The sequence below is a fragment of the Microtus pennsylvanicus genome, chromosome 12, assembly GCF_037038515.1.
Source record: "Microtus pennsylvanicus isolate mMicPen1 chromosome 12, mMicPen1.hap1, whole genome shotgun sequence".
Taxonomy (NCBI): domain Eukaryota; kingdom Metazoa; phylum Chordata; class Mammalia; order Rodentia; family Cricetidae; genus Microtus; species Microtus pennsylvanicus.
Genome location: NC_134590.1, coordinates 92984000 through 93003655, shown reverse-complemented (window position 1 = coordinate 93003655; position 19656 = coordinate 92984000). Strand labels below are relative to the sequence as shown.

Here is a 19656-nt window from a genome sequence, read left to right as displayed (position 1 = left end):
TTTTCTTGTAGGATTTTGTTGAATATTCCATGCCTTTGAGCTGGTATTCTTCTTCTATCCCTATTATTCTTTGGTTTGGTCTTTTCATGGTGTCCCAGATTTCCTGGATGTTTTTTGTGTTATGACTTTGTTGGCCTTAATGGTTTTTTTTTTGACCAATGAATCTATTTCCTTTTTTGTATCTTCAATGCCTGAGAGTCTCTCTTCCAACTCTTACATTCTGTTGATTATGCTTACATCTATAGTTCCTGTCTGTTTACCCAGGTTTTCCAGTTCCAGAATCCTCTTGACTTGTGTTTTCTTTATTGCATCTATTTCAATGTTCAAGTCTTGAACTGTTTACTTCACCTATTTGATTGCTTTTTCTTGTTTTTTCTTTCTTTCTTTAAGAAATTTATTGATTTCTTCCAATTTTTGTTTCTCTTTTCCTTCATTTCTTTAAGGGAATCTTTCATTTCCTCTTTTAAGGTCTCTATCATCATCATAAAGTTTTTTTTAAGGTCGTTTTTTTCTGCTTCTGCATTGGGATGTTCAGGTCTTACTGTTTTAGAACTAGGTTCTGGGGGTGCCATATTGTTATTTAGGTTTCTGGATGTATTCTTGCAGTGGTATCTACTCATTTCTTCCTCCAGTTGGTGCAGACAGTGTCTTTGCTTCTTGGTCTCATCAGTGTAGGCAGTGTACGCTCTTGGTCCAATCAGTATAGGAGGTGTCTGTGTCCTAGTGTTCCCCTGAGGTCACAGGAGATGGATGGGTTTGGGGACAGAGTGGGACTTGTAGTTTACAGGATCCAGTGTGGGAGCTGGTGGAGTAGCCAGCCCACAGAAGTCTTTTCTGTTGGCAAGGTAGTGTGGCCATGATTGGTGGGGGAGGGGCACAGGGTATGCTCAGGGTGTAGGATCTAGAGACTGAACTGTCCATCTTGGAGGTCAGTCACTCACCTCTTGGTCCAATTGGTGCAGGTGGTGTCTGCTTCTCAGGGAACAGTGGAGGTGGCGGGCGTTGGGTGGATTTGGGGGCAGATAGGAAGTGGTGGTAGAGCTGCCTACTCACAGGAGGCTTTCCTGCTGGCTGGCAAGTGTTTGCAATTGGAACTTGTCTGCCTGATATTTACTGAAGTCAGAAGAGAGCATTGGATTCTCTTGAACTGATGATAGGAATAGTTGGTGCTGAGAACTGATCTAGGACCTCTTCAAAAGCATCAAGTGATCTTATGTGATGACACAACTTTATATAGTCCATCATTTTTATTTTTTATTTTTTTAGGATCAGTATTGACTAATATTTTGAGAACGCTTTGATCTGTCACCCAGTAACTTACTAAAAATACATTTATTCCTAGAAATTATTAGCCTTACAGTTTACTAGGAGTCAATTCAGTTTATGATTGAGAAGTACCGAACTGGAGTGAATGTTTTAACTCTATGCAGGACTTTTGAGTGAACCTCTGAGTGTTTTCTATTTGCTTGTCTATTTGAGACAAGGTCTCACTGTGTATCTCTGACTGTCCTGGAAATCTGTGCACAGACCAGGCTGGCTTGGAAATCAAAGAGTACCACTTGTCTTTGCCTCCTGAGCTTAGGGATTAGAGGTTGGCACCCCACCAACCTTTAATCTATCTTTTTTTGAAGTTAATTATTTTGATTAAATTTTGCTGATGTATACTAAATAGCGCTAATCTATTTGCATGTCTCTCTGTATATCTTACTAGGCATTTTTTTTTCCGGCAATGCCCTAATCTATTTTGTGTCCACAGAAGTAAAAGGCATGAGTCTCCTTTTCTGTTTCCTTTTAAAATGTGTTGGGGACTGCGTTCGCTACTTTAAGACCCTATCATAGTATACATTGAACATGGTAAATTATGTAAATATATTCTCAATGAAACGTACTTTTGTAATGCAGTCGGTCTCAACATTTCTATTATGTACATATATGGGATACTTTAGGAGGCCGTGACCTATGAGGATGTGCATGTGAACTTCACGCATGAAGAGTGGGCTTTGCTGGATCCTTTCCAGAAGAATCTGTACAAAGATGTGATGCTGGAAACCTACTGGAACCTAATTTCTATAGGTAAGAATGAGCTTTCTGTTACTTTTTAACTTAAGGGGAAAAGCCTTTCTTGGGGATTGGTGCTCTTCTGTTATATTAAATGTGAAAGAAGAAGAATCTAATGAATAAATCAGGCATTGTTCAAAGATTCACAAAAAATAGCAATTTCAATTGTGCCTAATTTCCAGTAATGTATCACATACATTTTCTGATACTCTGTTTTAGGTTGCAAATGGGAAGACCACAATATCGAAGAACATTGTCAAAGTTCTAGAAGAAATGGAAGGTAATTTTCATGTGCAAGCTGATACATATGTACCTTTGAAGAAAGGTTAATGTACCCTGAACTTAAAAAAAAAAAAAGCAACAGTATAAATTAGCACAGCTGTGTGATGGCTATTAAATTCTCACAACACCATGTATCCCAATGTCAGGAAGCTGAACACTGTGTGGAAAGTATTATTTTATGAATAAGAAAGGAAACAATGCTAAAACAGCTGTCACAATTTTTATCAGCCATACGAGAGGCATGTTGTAGAATTGTTATGCTGTTCAATCATCATTTAAAGTATACACATTGATAAGGGGATTAGAGTATGTCCAAGGACTTTTATAAGCAAATCTTCCATATTAAAGCTAGTGGTCCTCATACACTTATATTGAGTGACTTACCATAGTTTAGTGAGAGGAGCACTTTAGGAGAGACAAGGAATTTTTCTTGGTGTAGAATCCTGAATCCATATACCATGTCTGAGGCACAGAATGTTAGACTATATGAATGTAAAGCGAAAAACCTTTTATTTGCTATTGTTCCTTTAATAGGCATATCAACTGTCACTCTGGATACAAGCCATATGAGCATCAGGGATATGGAAAGAAGCAATATTCCTCTTTTCCTCCTGGAACAGTTAGAAGATATGTTGTAGTCCCCACTGCGAGAAGACAGGATGGCTGTGATACAAGTTTACACTCTCACTTTGGCGAAAACCCTTATGAGAACAAGGAATATGGAAATCCATCTGTCTGTCCTGGCTCACTTTGCTCATGCAGTGTGACTCACGGTGTATGTTATACATGCAGTCAGTGTTGTAAAACTCTGAGTTATTCCAGTTCTTTTCAAAGACATGAAAAAACTCATATGGGAATAGGAATTGATAAGCTTGATCTTTGTACTAAGGACTTTAGCCATCCCATGTATCTTCAAACACACAAAACAACCAATAATGAAGAAGAGCTCTATCAATGTAATCAGCATGATACAGCCTTTAGATATGATTCTTCTTTGAAAGTACACCAAAGAACTCATTTGGAAGAAAAACCCTATGAATATAATCAAAGTGATAATGTCTCTGCATGTCACAGTCTTCATCAAGTACATAGAACTCATTTTGATGTGAAAAAGTATGAATATCACCAATATGATAAAGCCTTTGCAAGTCCCAGTTATCTTCAAATATATAAAAGAATTTATACTGGAAAGAAACCCTATGTATGTACACAATGTGATAAAGCCTTTTCATGTTCCAGTTATCTTCAAATTCATAAAAGAATTCATACTGGAGAGAAACTCTATGAATGTAATCAATGTGGTAAAACCTTTATACAAAAGAGTCATCTTCACAGACATGAAAGAAGTCATAGTGGAGAGAAACCCTATGAGTGTAATCACTGTGGTAAAGCCTTTGCACACAAGTACAAGCTTCTCATTCATGAAAGAATTCATACTGGAGAGAAACCCTATGAATGTAGTCTATGTGGTAAAGCCTTTGCAGAGAAGTGCAATCTTCTTAGTCATGAAAGAAGTCATACTGGAGAGAAACCCTATGGTTGTAATCAATGTGGTAAAGCCTTTGCACAGAAGAGTGATCTTCGCAGTCATGAAAGAATTCATACTGGAGAGAAACCCTATGAATGTAATCAATGTAATAAAGCCTTTGCACAGAAAAGTAATCTTCGAAGTCATGAAAGAGTTCATACTGGAGAGAAACCCTTTGAATGTAAGCAATGTGGTAAAGCCTTTGCACAGAAGAGTAATCTTCTTAGTCATGAAAGAAGACATACTGAAGAGAAACCCTATCTATGTAATCAACCTGCTCAATCCTTTGCACTGGAGAAGAATTTTCTCATTCATACTAGTAATGCAGAAGAGAGACCTTATGAATGTAAGCAATGTGGCAAAACATTTGCAAGGAAGAGTCATCTTCTCAGTCATGAAAGAATTCATACTGGAGTGAAACCCTATGAATGTAATCAATGTGGTAAAACTTTTGCGTGCAACAGTAACCTTCGCAGGCATGAAAGATGTCATACAGGAGAGAAACCTTATGAATGTAATCAATGTGATAAAGCATTTGCACGTAAAAGTCATCTTCAGAGTCATGAAAGATGTCATACTGTACCCTACACATATAATCAATTTGGTAGAGACTTTGCATGTAGCAGTCCCATTCATATAAAAGAAAGAACTTATACTGGAGACAAACCCTATGAATGTAATCAATACAGTAAAGACTTTGCACAAAACAGTCCTCTTCACAATCTTGACAGAAATCATATGCAACAAAAACCCAGTGAATGTAATCAGTGCGGCAAAGTCTTTCCCTGTTGCATTGTTCTTCAAAATCATGAAAAATTTCACACTGGTGAAAATCCCCATGACCCTAATAAATGAGGCCAAGCCTTACATTCCACATACATTTTTTTTTCACCATGCTAGCTCACCGGTGCTTGAGAAAGGTTAGTAGAGCTACTCCTTAATTAAAAGATTGTCTCTTTTCAAGTAAACATATTGCATTCCAAGAATACAGAAAGACATGATATTTTGAATAATAAAATGAATTGAAACTGCTAGTTATATTGTCATACATTATTCGGGGGTCATGTTACTTTATTCTGAGGATGAAATACTTACTCCTGTCATATTCTCAGCAACACAAAAGAATGGCAGAGAATTTTATCAGTTAATGTGATTGCTGCTAACCCTGATTACCTGATACTGGGTTTCAGGGTGACCTTAGTTATATAGTGAGATATTTTCTCAAGAAAAATCCAAAAAAGGGAATCTGGAAAGATGGCTGCATTTCCACAGGACCCAAGTGTAATTCTTAGCACTCACATAGAAGTTCACAGCTATCTGTAAGTCCAATTCTAGGGGATCCAACAGCTTCATATAGAAATGCATTCAGTCAAACACTTTTTCCTATAAAAGACAAAAGTACATGTCACTTTGTGATTTTTTTTCCCCATAGTATAATGTGGATTCATTTCTGCTCAGCTAAGTCATTTGTGGGGGTCATTCACTTCAAGAGAATTATGTTAACAGTTAAAATAAGCAATGTGCGTAGTCCATTTACAAAGGGATTGAAATCCACTCATTCTTTCCCTGTACAAGTAGCAGAGACTTTCGTCACCTGCAAGTGATGTAAGGCAGAAGAAATAAAGAGGCGGGGATACCTTCATTTTCTGCATTATAATGACATCTTTGGAGGCTGGAGAGTTAACTCAGTAGCACTGCTGCTGTTGGTCGCACAATTTTGGTTCCTAGCATCCATATCAGGTGAACCAGATGTGCCTGTAAATCCTGGTTTGGAGGTCTGATGCACTTGCATGCCTTCCTTGTGCACCCAGTATGTTAATGGAATAAAGGCAGATATGTACATGTACATACACATATATCTGTATGTATGTATATGTATGTGATAGAGAAGAGAGAGACTATATTTCAAAAAAATTTTCTTTATGTAGATGTCATTTTTTTTTCTTAAAATCACTTTTCTTCATGTGTATTGTCGGAATACTGTCCTGGATTGAAATAATGTAAAAACGAGAATTTTGAGTGCTTATGCTTGCACATCAAGAAAACAGAAGAAGGTAATTGTTACTTAAGATTTTTCAAAGCAGAATTGTTCTGGGAAAGTGTCTTTATGTTCCTCACAATATAGCAGTTAGGAGTGAGTTTACTTCACACTACCCATTATTGCTTGTTGTTTTTGTTCAATTAAACTATGCTTTATATGTCTTCATGGAAAAATACGTTTTTGTCCCATGTGGATTGTTTTTTCATTGTATACAGTTTCAGCACACTAGAACTTTACTCACATAATCTTTCTTAACCCTCCCAGTATAAATTATTTGGGGTCTGGATAAAGTAGGCTCTTCCATGGGTCTTTAGCGTGCCTCATTTACAGTGGTGACAAGTGGCTCTTGAACAGGGACCAGAAATTGGCTAAATGATGAGAGTAAGGACTCTCAGAGAAAGAGGTGAGTAAGGAGTAATGGTGCAGAAACCAGAAAGGCTTTGCCTTATCTTGGACGAGCGCATCACTTTAAACGTAAGGATGAGCACAAGTATTAAAAGCACAACTATTATACATTATGCGAATTGGTTTTAACTCCTGATTTCCCGAAGATGTCGATTCAGGTGGAGAAGTATGGGACAGTTCAGAAGGAAAATGAAAAAAACATATAAAGAAGTGGAAAAGATCCCTGTTCAATTTTGGGTCACTTGGTCATTAACTTGGATTGTTGCCACAATAATTAAGGAAGATATTAATCTTGAGGAAGTGATACCAAATTCTTGAAATGGATATAAACTTCATGACTAAACTTTAAAATTGATAAAAGAGGCAAAGATGAATTTTTATTTATTCAGGCAAAATCGAGAGCAAAGTCGCACTGACATGGGCACCGGTGGCAGGCTCACTCAGCTCTCTTACTGGAGCCTCCTTAGATGCAGATCCTTTGTTTTCTGAAAAAGATCCTGAACTGTTGGTTGAGTAATTTACTCATCAGTCTAATCTTGAGTTTTCTTCATTTTGATGAGGATGTAGGAGAGTCTGTTGGAAAGTTAACCTTATTTACCAATTCCTTCCTGAACTATCCTCATGAACTATGATTGTTATTTCTAGTGTAATTTCAGCAAAATGAAAATGTTTAACCTCTAATTATGCACTAAACACTCTGTTTAAAATCATAGAAGGATAGATGGCACTGGACTGTCTTTCTTCAGAGTTTTACATGAATGATATATTACCTTTCCATGCCTACATGTCATAACTTTGAAGGGATCTCAGTCACCTGTGTCTTCCACGAAATATCACATTGGTGAACTATTTTGATGGTATTATTTTGATTGGACCATTTGAGTACCACTTTGAACTCATTGGTAACAATATGGCTATCTAGGATGGTTCATAAATCCAACCAAAATTCAAGAGCCTTCCACCTGACTAAAATTCTTATAAGTTAGGGGAATCTCTGTGGGAGCAAGACCAAACCAGGGAAATCTGTGGGAACAGGCCCAAGCCAGGGACCTCCTCTACCAGAGCAGGCCAGAGGCAGTGACCTCCACAGGAACAGGAGCAGGTATGAGGGAGTGATAGCCAAGGGAGCAGACCTGAGCCAGAGACTTGTGGTACCAGTCCCAAGCCAGGTACCTCTGTAGGTGTAGGCCTGAGCCAGGGACATCCCCTGGAACAGGCTCAAACCAGAGAAGGCCTGAGCCAGCAACATCTGCCAGAGCAGGCCCTTGGCAGCAACCACCACAAGAACAAGTACAAGGGATTGACCACCAAGGGAGCAGGCCCAAGTCAGAGACCAGGCATGAACCGGGAACCTCTGTGAAAACAGGCCAGAGCCAGTGAACTCCATCGGAGCAGGACCAAGACAGTGACTTATGCCTGAGTAGGTGCAAGGCAGCAACCTCAGCAGTAGCAGCCCCAAGCAAATGACCTCCATGGGAGCTGCCAAAATGACCTCTGGGATTGCAGAGTGACCCCTGGGAGCATCAAGCAGCTTCCAGGAACAGTGAGTGACCTCCAGGATAACTGGAACAGTGACCCTGATTGCACCACGAAGAGAAACCATCTGAACCATGGGACCACTGGCACCTGAAAGACTGATCACAAGAGACACAGTCCCAACTAAACCAATCAGAGGAAAAGATGGGTAGACCAGGTAAGAACACACCCAGCACCACATAGAGCAATATAACAACAAAAACTAGTGGCTCTATGACAGCAAGACTTTGAACACCCCAATGTAGATGAAGCAGAAGAAAATGGCCTAAAAAATAGGAAAGTGTTTGAGGCACTTAAAGAAGAAATGAAAGATTCTTTCAAAGAAATTGAGAAAAAGACAAATTAAAAATTGGAAGAAATCAACAAATCCCTTGAAGAAAACCAAGTAAAAGCAATCAAACAAATGAAAGAAATGATTCAAGACTTGAAACTGAAACAGACAATAAAGAAAACACAAACCGAGGGAACTATACAAATGGAAATATGAGAAAATGATCAGAAACCACAAATGCAAGCATCAACAGTAGAATACCAGAGATGGAAGAATCTCAAGTGTTGAAGATAGAATAGAGGAAATAGACTCATTGGTCAAAGAAAACAATAAATCTAACAAAATAAATCTTAACATAAAATATCCAGGAAATGTGTGACACCATGAAAAACCAAACCTAAGAATAATAGGGATAGATGAAGAAGTCCAAATCAAAACCACAGAAAATATATTCAACAAAAACAAAGAAGAAAACTTTCCCAACCTAAAGAAAGATATGCATATGAAGATACAAGAAGCTTACAAAACAACAAATAGACTGGATAAAAAAAGTCTCCACATAATAACCCAAACTGTAAACATATAGAATAAAAAAAAGAATATTAAGAGCTGCAAAGGAAAAAGGCCAAATAACATATAAAGGCAAACCCATCAGAATAGCACCTGACTTCTCAGTGTAAACAATGAAAGCCAGAAGGTCCTGCTCACATTATGCAGACATTAAGAGGCCATGGATGCCAGCCCAGACTACTATACCCAAGAAAATTTTGAATCACCACAGGGGTGGGCAAAACAAGATGTTGCATGACAGAACCAGGTTTAACCAATATCTAGCCACAAACTCAGCCTTACACAAAGTACTGGAAGAAAATTCCACAAAAACACAGACAATAGATGGTCTCACAGCAGCATATCCCAAAGAAGTGTAAAAACACACAATAACATCACCACTAACAAAAAAATAACAGGAATAATATAACAGGTATAACTAGAAATCACTGGTAATTAATATCCCTTAATAGAAACGGACTCAACTTACCTATAAAAAGACCCGGGCTAACAGATTGGATACATAAACAGAATCCATTCTGCTGCATGCAAGAAACATACCTCAACCTCAAAGACAGACATTGCCTCAGAGTAAAGGATTGGGGAAAAAAATTTCCAGTTAAATGTATCTAAGAAACAAGCTTGTGTAGCTATCCTAGTATCTAACAAAATAGACTTTAAACTAAAATCAATCAAAAGAAACAAAGAAGGACATTTCATATTGCTCACAGAAAAAAATCATCAAGAGGAAATCTCAATACAGAACATCTATGCCCCAAATACAAATACCCTCATATGTAAAAGAAACACTACCAAAGTTTAAATTGTACATTAAACCCCACACAATAATAGTGGAAGACTTTTAGCACACCACTCTAAACACTGGACAGTTATGCCAGACAAAGTTAACAGAGAAATAAGGGAGCTAACAGATGTTATGACTCAAATGAACTTAATAGACATCTATAAACATTCCATCCAAACATCAAAGAATATACCTTCTCAGCACCTCATGAAACATACTAAAATGATGAGCACACACTAGGTAACAAGCAAACCTCAACAGATACAAAAACATTGGAATAACCCCATGTATCATTGGATCACCATAGCTTAAAGTTAGAATTCAGCAGCAACACTAATTCCAGAAATCCCACAAACACATGGAAATTAAACAATGCTCACCTGAATCATCAATGGGTCAAGGAAGAAATAAAGGAAGAAATTAAAGACTTCCTAAAATTCACACAGTGGAAAAAAATGATATCTTGAAATTTGCAGCCAAATCGATGGATCTAGAAAACATATTGAGTGAGATTACCCAGACCCTGAAAAACAAATATAATATGCACTCACTCATAAGTAGCTTTTAGACATACAGCAAAGAAAAACCAGCCTACAATTCACAATCCAAGAGAACCTAGACAACAAAGAGTACCCTAAGTGAGACATATATGTATCCAATCTACATGGGAAGTAGAAAAATACAAGATCTGAGAAGATTGGGAGCATGGGGATTATGGGAGAGGGTAGATGGGGAGGGGAAAATGTTAGAGGAGCAGAGAAAATAATATAGCTCAATAAAAACAATTTAAAAAAGAAATTTTTACAAGTTCACTGGTTGTTGACATGCAGAGATATTTCTTCTAATGTAAAGGACAAGTCATTACATCTTCCTCCTTCCACCATCAAGATAGAAGCATAATATTTATGTTTGGTGTGCCTGTTTAGATCTGGAGACTGCACAGATCTTAGATCTTAGGTGTATTATTTTGGTTCATATATGAAGTGACATGGAAAGCTCCCAGCTTTTTGTGGAGCCTGGAACAAAAGAAGACTCTACAACAGGTACAGGCTGGTGTGCAGGCTTCTATACTTGGACTTGATATACAAATGGTAGGTGAAATTTCAATGGCAGATAGGGAGGCTCTTAGGAGCCTTTGCTGGTACCCTGTAGTTGTATCAAACAAGAGATCTTTGGACATTAGGGGCAAGGCTCTAAAACCATCTGCAGTTAAGTATTCTCCATTTTAGAGAAAATTATTGGCATATTATTAAACCTTAGTGGAAAATGATCATTTGATATTAGGTCACTGAGTTACATGCAACCTGACCTGCATTCCCATCATGACCTTGGTGTTATCTGTCCCATCATTTCACAAATGTGGACGTTGACAGCAGAAATCTTTTATCAAATGAAAGTGATATATTTGTGATTTGCCAAGTAATGTCCTGAAGGCACAAGCAAGTTACATTAAGGTTTCTACACCCAATATAATTCCCCTGCTGCCAAGTATTTACCTATAGGGACATGAATGTGAATGATTCCTAGAAGGGTTGATGCCAGAAGGGGACATTGGGTATTGCTGTGAGCACAGAGATGGCGGCTGGTCAGGGTTGGGTTAGAAGCTGGTGATGGGAATAAATGCTAAGTGTGGTTGGAGACTTGGATTGAGTTGAAGTCTGGGGAAAGTTGGGGAAGCATTTGGACAGGGTTTATTGGAGCATAGTGGTGTGTGCTGGTGCTGTCAATGGCAAGTTTGTCAAGGCCACACCCAAGGAAAAGACATGGCTAGTGTTGCCAATGGCCAGTGTTGCCAATGGCCAGTTTGGCGAGGCCACACTCAGGACAGAGGCTGGGCCAGGTAAAGAATTAAAACTACAAGTGCAGCAGTGGACAGAATCAAAGACACTGGAGCTGGGCTTGATGATTTTGGCCAGATCAGTCAGTGCCAGGCCAACCCCGACATGCTAGAGCTTCACACGGGCAACCTTGTTTATTCACAACACCTCTGACACAATGACTCCCACAAGCCCAAATACTCATGAAGACCTCAAACACACATGCAAAGATGGCAACCATGCTGACACACACATCACACATTCTCTATGTGTATAAATGTGCTAATGATTCTCAGATACCTACCACAAACATACTCCATATTTCTCAAACTGTATAGTCAGAGTCAGCAAGATGAAGCAGGTAATGATATTGCTTGCTCCCACACCTACTTACCTAAGTTTGCTCCCCACTTGATGGAAGGTTAGAGCCAGTTCTCAAGTTGTCTTGTGCCTGCCACCTATGCACATCTGTGTACCTGCCTAATATACACACAAAAGAAAAAATGTAATAAAAATACAGTATGTAATTACACAAACATGCATAGAGATGATCATCTAATTGGAAGGTGGTGGGAGCCTTAATCATACCTTGCTCAACCTGGAATACACGTAGGGACTGGAGCACATGGTCTGGGCATTCTGCCAAACCACAAAACCCAGCTACAAAGAGAGCTACTGCACTTTGGATCCAGTCATGAGAAGACAGCTGAAAGTTCTGCATGAATGGCTCCTGCTACTAGGCTGCCTTGTGGGGTATTTCCCCATGAGCATGGGTATCTGTTAGTATTTCTGTCCACATCTAAGAACATTTTCTGTCTGGCAAGAAGAGGTGTTTGGATTTCCTGGAGCTTTGAAGTTACAGATGTGAGGTGCCATGCAGGTTTTGGAAACTAAATTGTGTTTTATGCAAGTGGTGCTTGGCAGAATCCATCTACAGGAGGGTTCAGGTCCCAGAGAAGAGGTGTTGAGTCAGAAAATGAAAGAGACTGACAGGATCTGAGGGTGAATCAGGATAGCTGATGCTTTATCTTCAATGTCACCATAGAACCTTCATCCAGCAACTGATGGAAGCAGAGGTAGGGCTCCACAGTGGAGCACTGGGCTGAGCTCACAAAGTCCAGTCGAAGAGTTGGAGGAGTGAAAATACGGGCAAAGAGGTCAAGACCACGATGGGGACACCCACTGAAAAACAGCTTACCTGAGCTAATGGGAGCTCACCATTTCTGACCTGACTGGGAAAGAACCAGCATAGAACCAAACTAGGCCCTCTGAATGTGGGTGACAGTTGTTTGGCAGAGTGCAGGACCACTGGTAGTGGGGACAGGATTTATCCCTACTGCTTCTACTGGCTGTTTGGAAGCCATTTTCTCTGGAGGGATAAGCTACTATATCTTGCTAAGCCTAGATATAATACGGTGAGCTTTGAAACTTCCCCAAAGCAATGTGCTAGACATCATTGACTCCCCATGGGAAGCCTTACCATCTCTGAGGAGTGGATGGGGGCTAAGGTGGGGGGAAAGGTGGAGCAAATGGGAGGAAGGGAGGGAGTGGGAACTGGGATTGGTATGCAAAATGAGAAAATATAGGGTTTTTTTTGAAAAAATAAAGAAAAAAAAGACTACATCATTTGTGTTCTATAATTGTACAATAGTTTAGCCACAAGCCAGACTGAAAGGAGATTTAATGATTCTTGGATGAACGCAGCCATGAACCTTATCACAGTATTTGTCCTGAGGCAAAAGCAGTACATTCAGAAAGCATCTAAATGCCTATCTGGATGTGAGCCCATTGTTTCCGTCCATAGTTTACTTTCATCCTTGGGACCAGGTGTGTCCATTTCTCTATTCTTTCTGTAACCAGGGGACACAATGTGGTTTCCTGTGTGGGAGTAGGCAGAATTATCTTGCTATAAGATTCCATAGTGGTGAGGATTTTTTTCCAAAGATTTGTTTTTTTAAGAGACTTTCATTTTATATATCTCTATTATCTGCTGAAACCCACACAAAATTTCCTGAATGAAAAGACATAAGGAAACTCCCATAACACTGTAAGTCATGGCACCAATGTAATGGATTAAGTAAAATGCTACAGGTCCTTGAGTGGCTGCAGTGGGCCACAAGACCATGCCACAGGCCCCCAGTCAGGAGCAGGAAGTGGGCAGGGGGTCTCGTGTGCCCATCCCAGTGAAATTACCTGGAGAAGGAAACAGGGAACACAGAATAAACCCGCTTATGAGTTTTCACGGTGAGGAAAAAAGAAAGAAAAGGGAAGGAAAAAAAGAGAAAGAAGAATCTGAGGGACACTGTGCCCCAGTCATGGTTGATCGGACCCAGGCCATTCCAAACACAATTTTAGCTAATGTGATGGTCTGTCTTGTCTCTTTAAGAGACAAACCACGCCCACTCCCTCCCCCATCTGCTGAGGCAAGCTGATCTTCAGCTTCCATCCTGAATCTCTTCCTTTTCTGTCTCTCCCCTGAAGAGGCAGTTTCTGCCTTGCTCCATTCTTCTCCGCTTCTCCTCTTCCCATTTCTCCCTCTCTCTCTCTCTCTCTCTCTCTCTCTCTCTCTCTCTCTCTCTCTCTCTCTCTCTCTCTCCTCTTCTCCCCTTCTCCTTCTTCCCTTTCATAACCCACTAAATAAATATTCAACCTCACTCTGCGTGCCTATCCATCCATGTCTCTGTCTCTCACCCGCCGCCGTGTCACCCTGCCTGGGACCAGCTACCATCAGAAACCTGTGGCATGGTCTTGTGGCATGCCCATCTGTCTGTCTCTCCTGTGGCTTGCTACAGTCACTCAGGGAACTGTGTTATCCCTGCCTGGGACTGGCTACTCTCAGGACCTGCTGTTCATGGCCTGCTGCCACTGCTCAGGGACCTGCAGCATTTCTGCTGTTGTAATCACCAGGGATCTTGCAGCATTTTTTCTTAATCCTCTACAAACACATAGTGAGAATTATTAAAATTACTTTCTTTTTTTTGTATTTCAGATTTTGTTTATTGATAAAAGGAGGATAAAGAAAAGAAAAAAAAACAAATTTCCACCTCCACCCACCAGCCTCCCATTTCCCTCCCCCTCCTCCCACTCTTCTCCCCCTCCTCCCACTCTTCTCCCCCTCCTCCCACCCCTCTCCCCTTCCCCCCACTCCTCTCCCCCTCCCTTTCCAGTCCAAAGAGCTGTCAGGGTTCCCGGCCCTGTGGTAAGTCCTAGGTCCTCCCCGCTCCATCCATATCTAGGAAGGTGAACATCCAGACTGGCTAGGCTCCCACCAAGCCAGCACATTGCGTAGGATCAAAACCGCGTGCCAATGTCCTTGGCGTCTCATCAGCCCTCATTGTTCGCCATGTTCAGAGAGTCCAGTTTTATCCCATGCTTTTTCTGGTAACAGTCCAGCTGGCCTTGGTGAGCTCCCAGTAGATCAGCTCCACTGTCTCAGTGGGTGGGTGCACTCCTCGTGGTCCCGACATCTTTGCTAATGTTCTCACTCTTTCTGCTCCTCATTGGGACCTTGTGAGCTCAGTCCAGTGCTCCAGTGTGGGTCTCTGTCTCTATCTCCATCCACCGCCAGATGCGAGTTCTAGGATGATATGCAATATATTCGTCAGTATTGCTCTAGGGTAGGGTCATTTCAGGTTCCCTATCCTCAGCTGCCCAGGGAACTAACTGGGGACCTCAGCTTGGGCACCTGGGAGCCCCTCTAGAGTCAAGTCTCCTGCCCACCCTAAAGTGGGTCCCTTAACTAAGAATTGTGGTTCCGTGCTCCCCTATCCAACCTTCCTTTATCCCGATCCTCCTGTTTCCCCAAGTACCCCCTCCTTCCCTTCTACCTTTTCTCTCCCCATCTCCCCTAACCCTCATCCCACCCCACCCCCAAGATCCCACTTTTCTCCCAGGCAATTTTGTCTACTTCCCTTATCCAAGAGGATAACTATATGTTTTTCCTTGGGTTCACCTTCTTACTTCGCTTCTTTAGATTCGCCTATTGTAGACTCCGTGAGCCCTATTTATGGCTAGAAACCAATTATGAGTGAGTACATCCATGTTCATCTTTTTGGGTCTGGGATACCTCACTCAGGATAGTGTTTTCTATTTCCATCCATTTGCATGCAAAATTCGAGAAGTCATTGTTTTTTACCGCAGCGTAGTACTCTAATGTGTATATATTCCATACTTTCTTCATCCATTCTTCCATTGAAGGGCATCTAGGTTGTTTCCAGGTTCTGGCTATTACAAATAATACTGCTATGAACATAGTTGAACAAATGCTTTTGACATGTGATAGAGCATCTCTTGGGTAAATTCCCAAGAGTGGTATTGCTGGGTCCAGGGGTAGGTTGATCCCGAATTTCCTGAGAAACCGAAACACTGACTTCCATAGTGGTTGCACAAGATTGCATTCCCACCAGCAATGGATGAGGGTACCCCTTCCTCCACAGCCTCTCCAGCAAAGGCTATCCTTGGTGTTTTTGACTTTAGCAAATCTTACAGGTGTAAGATGATATCTCAAAGTTGTTTTGATTTGCATTTCCCTGATCGCTAAGGAGGTTGAGCATGACCTTAAGTGTCTTTTGGCCATTTGAACTTCTTCTGTTGAGAATTCTCTGTTCAGTTCAGCGCCCCATTTTTTAATTGGGTTAATTAGCATTTTAAAGTCTAGTTTCTTGAGTTCTCTATATATTTTGGAGATCAGACCTTTGTCTGTTGCGGGGTGGGTGAAGATCTTCTCCCAGTCAGTAGGTTGCCTTTGTGTCTTAGTGACAGTGTCCTTTGCTTTACAGAAGCTTCTCAGTTTTAGTAGGTCCCATTTATTCAATGTTGCCCTTAATGTCTGTGCTTCTGGGGTTATACCTAAGAAGCGATCGCCTGTGCCCATCTGTTGTAGGGTATTGCCCACTTTCTCTTCTATCAGATTCAGTGTTTTCGGGCTGATATTGAGGTCTTTAATCCATTTGGACTTGAGTTTTGTGCACGGTGATAGATATGGGTCTATTTTCATTCTTCTACAGGTTGACATCCAGTTGTGCCAGCACCATTTGTTGAAGATGCTTTCTTTCTTCCAATGTATACTTTTAGCTCCTTTATCGAAAATGAGGTGTTCATAGGTTTGTGGGATAAAGTCCGGGTCTTCTATACGATTCCATTGGTCGACTTCTCTGTTTTTATGCCAGTACCACCCTGTTTTCATTACTGTAGCTCGGTAATAGAGTTTGAAGTCAGGGATGGTAATGCCTCCAGAAGATCCTTTATTGTATAGGATTGTTTTGGCTATCCTGGGTTTTTTGTTTTTCCATATAAAGTTGATTATTGTCTTCTCCAGATCTGTGAAGAATTTTGATGGGATCTTGATGGGGATTGCATTGAATCTATAAATTGCCTTTGGTAGAATTGCCATTTTTACTATGTTGATCCTCCCAATCCAAGAGCAAGGGATGTCCATCCATTTTTTGGTATCCTCTTCAATTTCTTTCTTCAATGCCTTAAAGTTCTTGTCAAATAGATCTTTCACTTCCTTGGTTAGATTTACCCCAAGATATTTTATGCTGTTTGTGGCTATCGTGAATGGAGAAGCTTCTCTGATTTCCCTCTCTGCTTCCATATCCTTTGAGTATAGGAGGGCGACTGATTTTTTGGAGTTGATCTTGTATCCTGCCACATTACTAAAGCTGTTTATCAGCTGTAAAAGTTCTTTGGTGGAATTTTGGGGGTCGCTTATGTACACTATCACATCATCTGCAAATAACGAAAGTTTAACTTCTTCCTTTCCAATTCGAATCCCCTTGATCCCATTATGCTGTCTTATTGCTATTGCTAGAACTTCAAGCACTATATTGAAGAGGTATGGCGAAAGTGGGCAGCCTTGTCGTGTTCCTGAGTTAAGCGGGATGGCTTTGAGTTTCTCTCCGTTTAATTTGATGTTAGCTGTCGGTTTGCTGTATATAGCTTTTATTATATTTAGGTATGACCCTTGTATCCCTAATCTCTCCAAGACTTTTAACATAAATGGATGTTGAATTTTGTCAAATGCTTTTTCAGCATCTAATGAAATGATCATATGGTTTTTTTCTTTCAGTTTATTTATATGATGGATTACATTGATAGATTTTTGTATGTTGAACCAGCCCTGCATCTCAGGAATGAAGCCTACTTGATCATAATGGGTAATTTTTCGGATGTGTTCTTGGATTCGGTTTGCCAGTATTTTGTTGAGGACTTTTGCGTCGATATTCATGAGTGAGATCGGCCTGTAATTCTCTTTCCTGGTTGAGTCTTTGTGTGGTTTTGGTATCAGAGTAACTGTAGCTTCATAAAAGGAATTTGGTAATGACCCTTCTGTTTCTATATTGTGGAATACATTGAGGAGTATAGGTATTAGGTCTTCTTGGAAGTTCTGGTAGAATTCCGCATTGAAACCATCTGGCCCTGGGCTTTTTTTGGTAGGGAGGTTTTTGATAACAACTTCTAGTTCTTCGCGACTGACAGGTCTGTTTAGATTGTTCACCTGGTCCTGATTTAATTTTGGTAAATCGTATTTATCTAAAAAAGCGTCCATTTCTTTTACATTTTCCAGGTTAGGGGCATACAAGCTTTTGTAGTAAGATCTAATGACTCTCTGAATTTCCTCTGTGTTTGTGGTTATGTCCCCCTTTTCATTTCTGATCTTATTAATTTGCAAATTTTCTCTCTGCCGTTTGACTAGTTTGGATAGGGGTTTGTCAATCTTGTTGATTTTCTCCAGGAACCAGCTTCTTGATTCATTGATTCTTTGGATTGTTTTCTGTGTTTCTATTTTGTTGATTTCAGCCCTCAGTTTGATTATTTCCAGTCTTCTACTCCTCCTAGGTGAGTCTGCTTCTTTTTTTTCTAGAGCTTTCAGGTGGGCTGTTAAGTCTCCAATATGTGCTTTCTCTGTTTTCTTTAAGTGGGCACTTAGTGCTATGAACTTTCCTCTTAGGACTGCTTTCATAGTGTCCCATAAGTTCGAGTATGTTGTTTCCTTATTTTCATTGAATTCAAGGAAGACTTTAATTTCTTTCTTTATTTCTTCCTTAATCCAGGTATGGTTCAGTAGTTGACTGTTCAGTTTCCATGAGTTTGTAGGCTTTCTGGGGGGAGAATTATTAAAATTGAAAGTAAAAAGATGCTAGAGAATTGTGTTCTGCTATTGAAATGCTATGTTGAAATACCAGAACTTTGTCAAGCAGCAATGGTCACTGTCTGGTCCATGCCAGGTACTAAACTGGGGAACTATCTTGTACCTCTTTTTAATTCTTTTTATATTTAATTAATTATTCTTGTCTTTGTGCATGCACATGAATAGTATAATTCTAAATCAGATGACAGCCTTGGGACCCAGTCCTCTCCTTCTACCAGGTGGGTCCTAAGGACCAAACCATGTTCATCAGTCTTGGCTACAAGCATCTTTACCTGCTGAGCCCTGATCTTTTTTGATAGGCATTGCTTTTGAGGTTTTGTTTTTAAAACAGGCCCATGAAGTTCAAGATGGCCTTGAAACCATGACTGTCCTGCCTCCATCTTCACTTACTACAATAACTGGTTTCAACACCATGCCCTGTTTATGCAGAGGTCTGGTGCATGCTGGGCCAATGCTCTCCCAATGAGACCCATCTTAGCTGAAAACATTGATGTAGTTGGCATTTTGATATACAGGTCCACACTGAGACTCTATCTCAAAAACAAAAACTCCACACAAAAAATTTATTAAAAGATATTGTGTGTGTGTGTGTTGAGACAGTCTTTCTCAGTTGTATAGACTCACCCAGAACCCACACTATAGCACTTAAATTCCTGCCTCTTTGCCACAGCCTTGTATCTCAAGAATAGGCATAGGCTACCAAGGGAGAAAGCCAGGACACAGAGAGGCCGAACTATGTGTCTGGGGACACACAGCAGCCAGAGGCGCCACTCCTACTTCCCAAATAAATCTCTTTCTTAAAGGAGTTTTGGGTGAAGGTTGTCTTTTGCTGGTGCAGAGCTTAGAACCTTTCTGAGATCTTCCATTAGGGGGCCTCAGCTGAAAAAAAGAACCTTTACTGAACCATTCCCTTAGCGGGTCTGAGGAAAAATAAAAAAAAAATAAAACAAAAGAAACAGTGACATTTGTTGGGAAACTCCCATAGAAGTAGCGCAGGAAAAGTGACTTTTTGCCTGAGCCAGAGGAAATCACTACATTTCTACAAAGGCTTCCCTTCAGCAGAGTAAAGCAGATGAAGTACCAGCTTGGGCTGGAGCTGAGCAGAGCAGAAGAAGAAACAGATAGCTCTGTCAGGATGCTTCCTTAAGGAGAATGGAGCAGAGTTCAGCCATTACTGGATCTCTCTCTGAGAGTAGCAGCATTGCTGCATG

General features: G+C 40.4%; 1 protein-coding gene across 3 annotated transcripts in view; it reads left to right on the top strand.

Annotated features, from left to right (window-relative positions):
- Positions 1–10189, top strand: part of LOC142832294 (uncharacterized) — a 26568-nt gene extending 16379 nt beyond the window's left edge. For all 3 annotated transcript variants that reach the window (XM_075942689.1, XM_075942688.1, XM_075942687.1), the window contains 3 exons: positions 1947–2073; positions 2278–2338; positions 2875–10189. In XM_075942689.1, the coding sequence (XP_075798804.1) occupies positions 1947–2073; positions 2278–2338; positions 2875–4723 (2037 nt within the window). In that variant the 3' untranslated portion in view covers positions 4724–10189. The remainder of the gene's footprint in view (positions 1–1946; positions 2074–2277; positions 2339–2874) is intronic.
- Positions 10190–19656: the final 9467 nt, after the last annotated feature.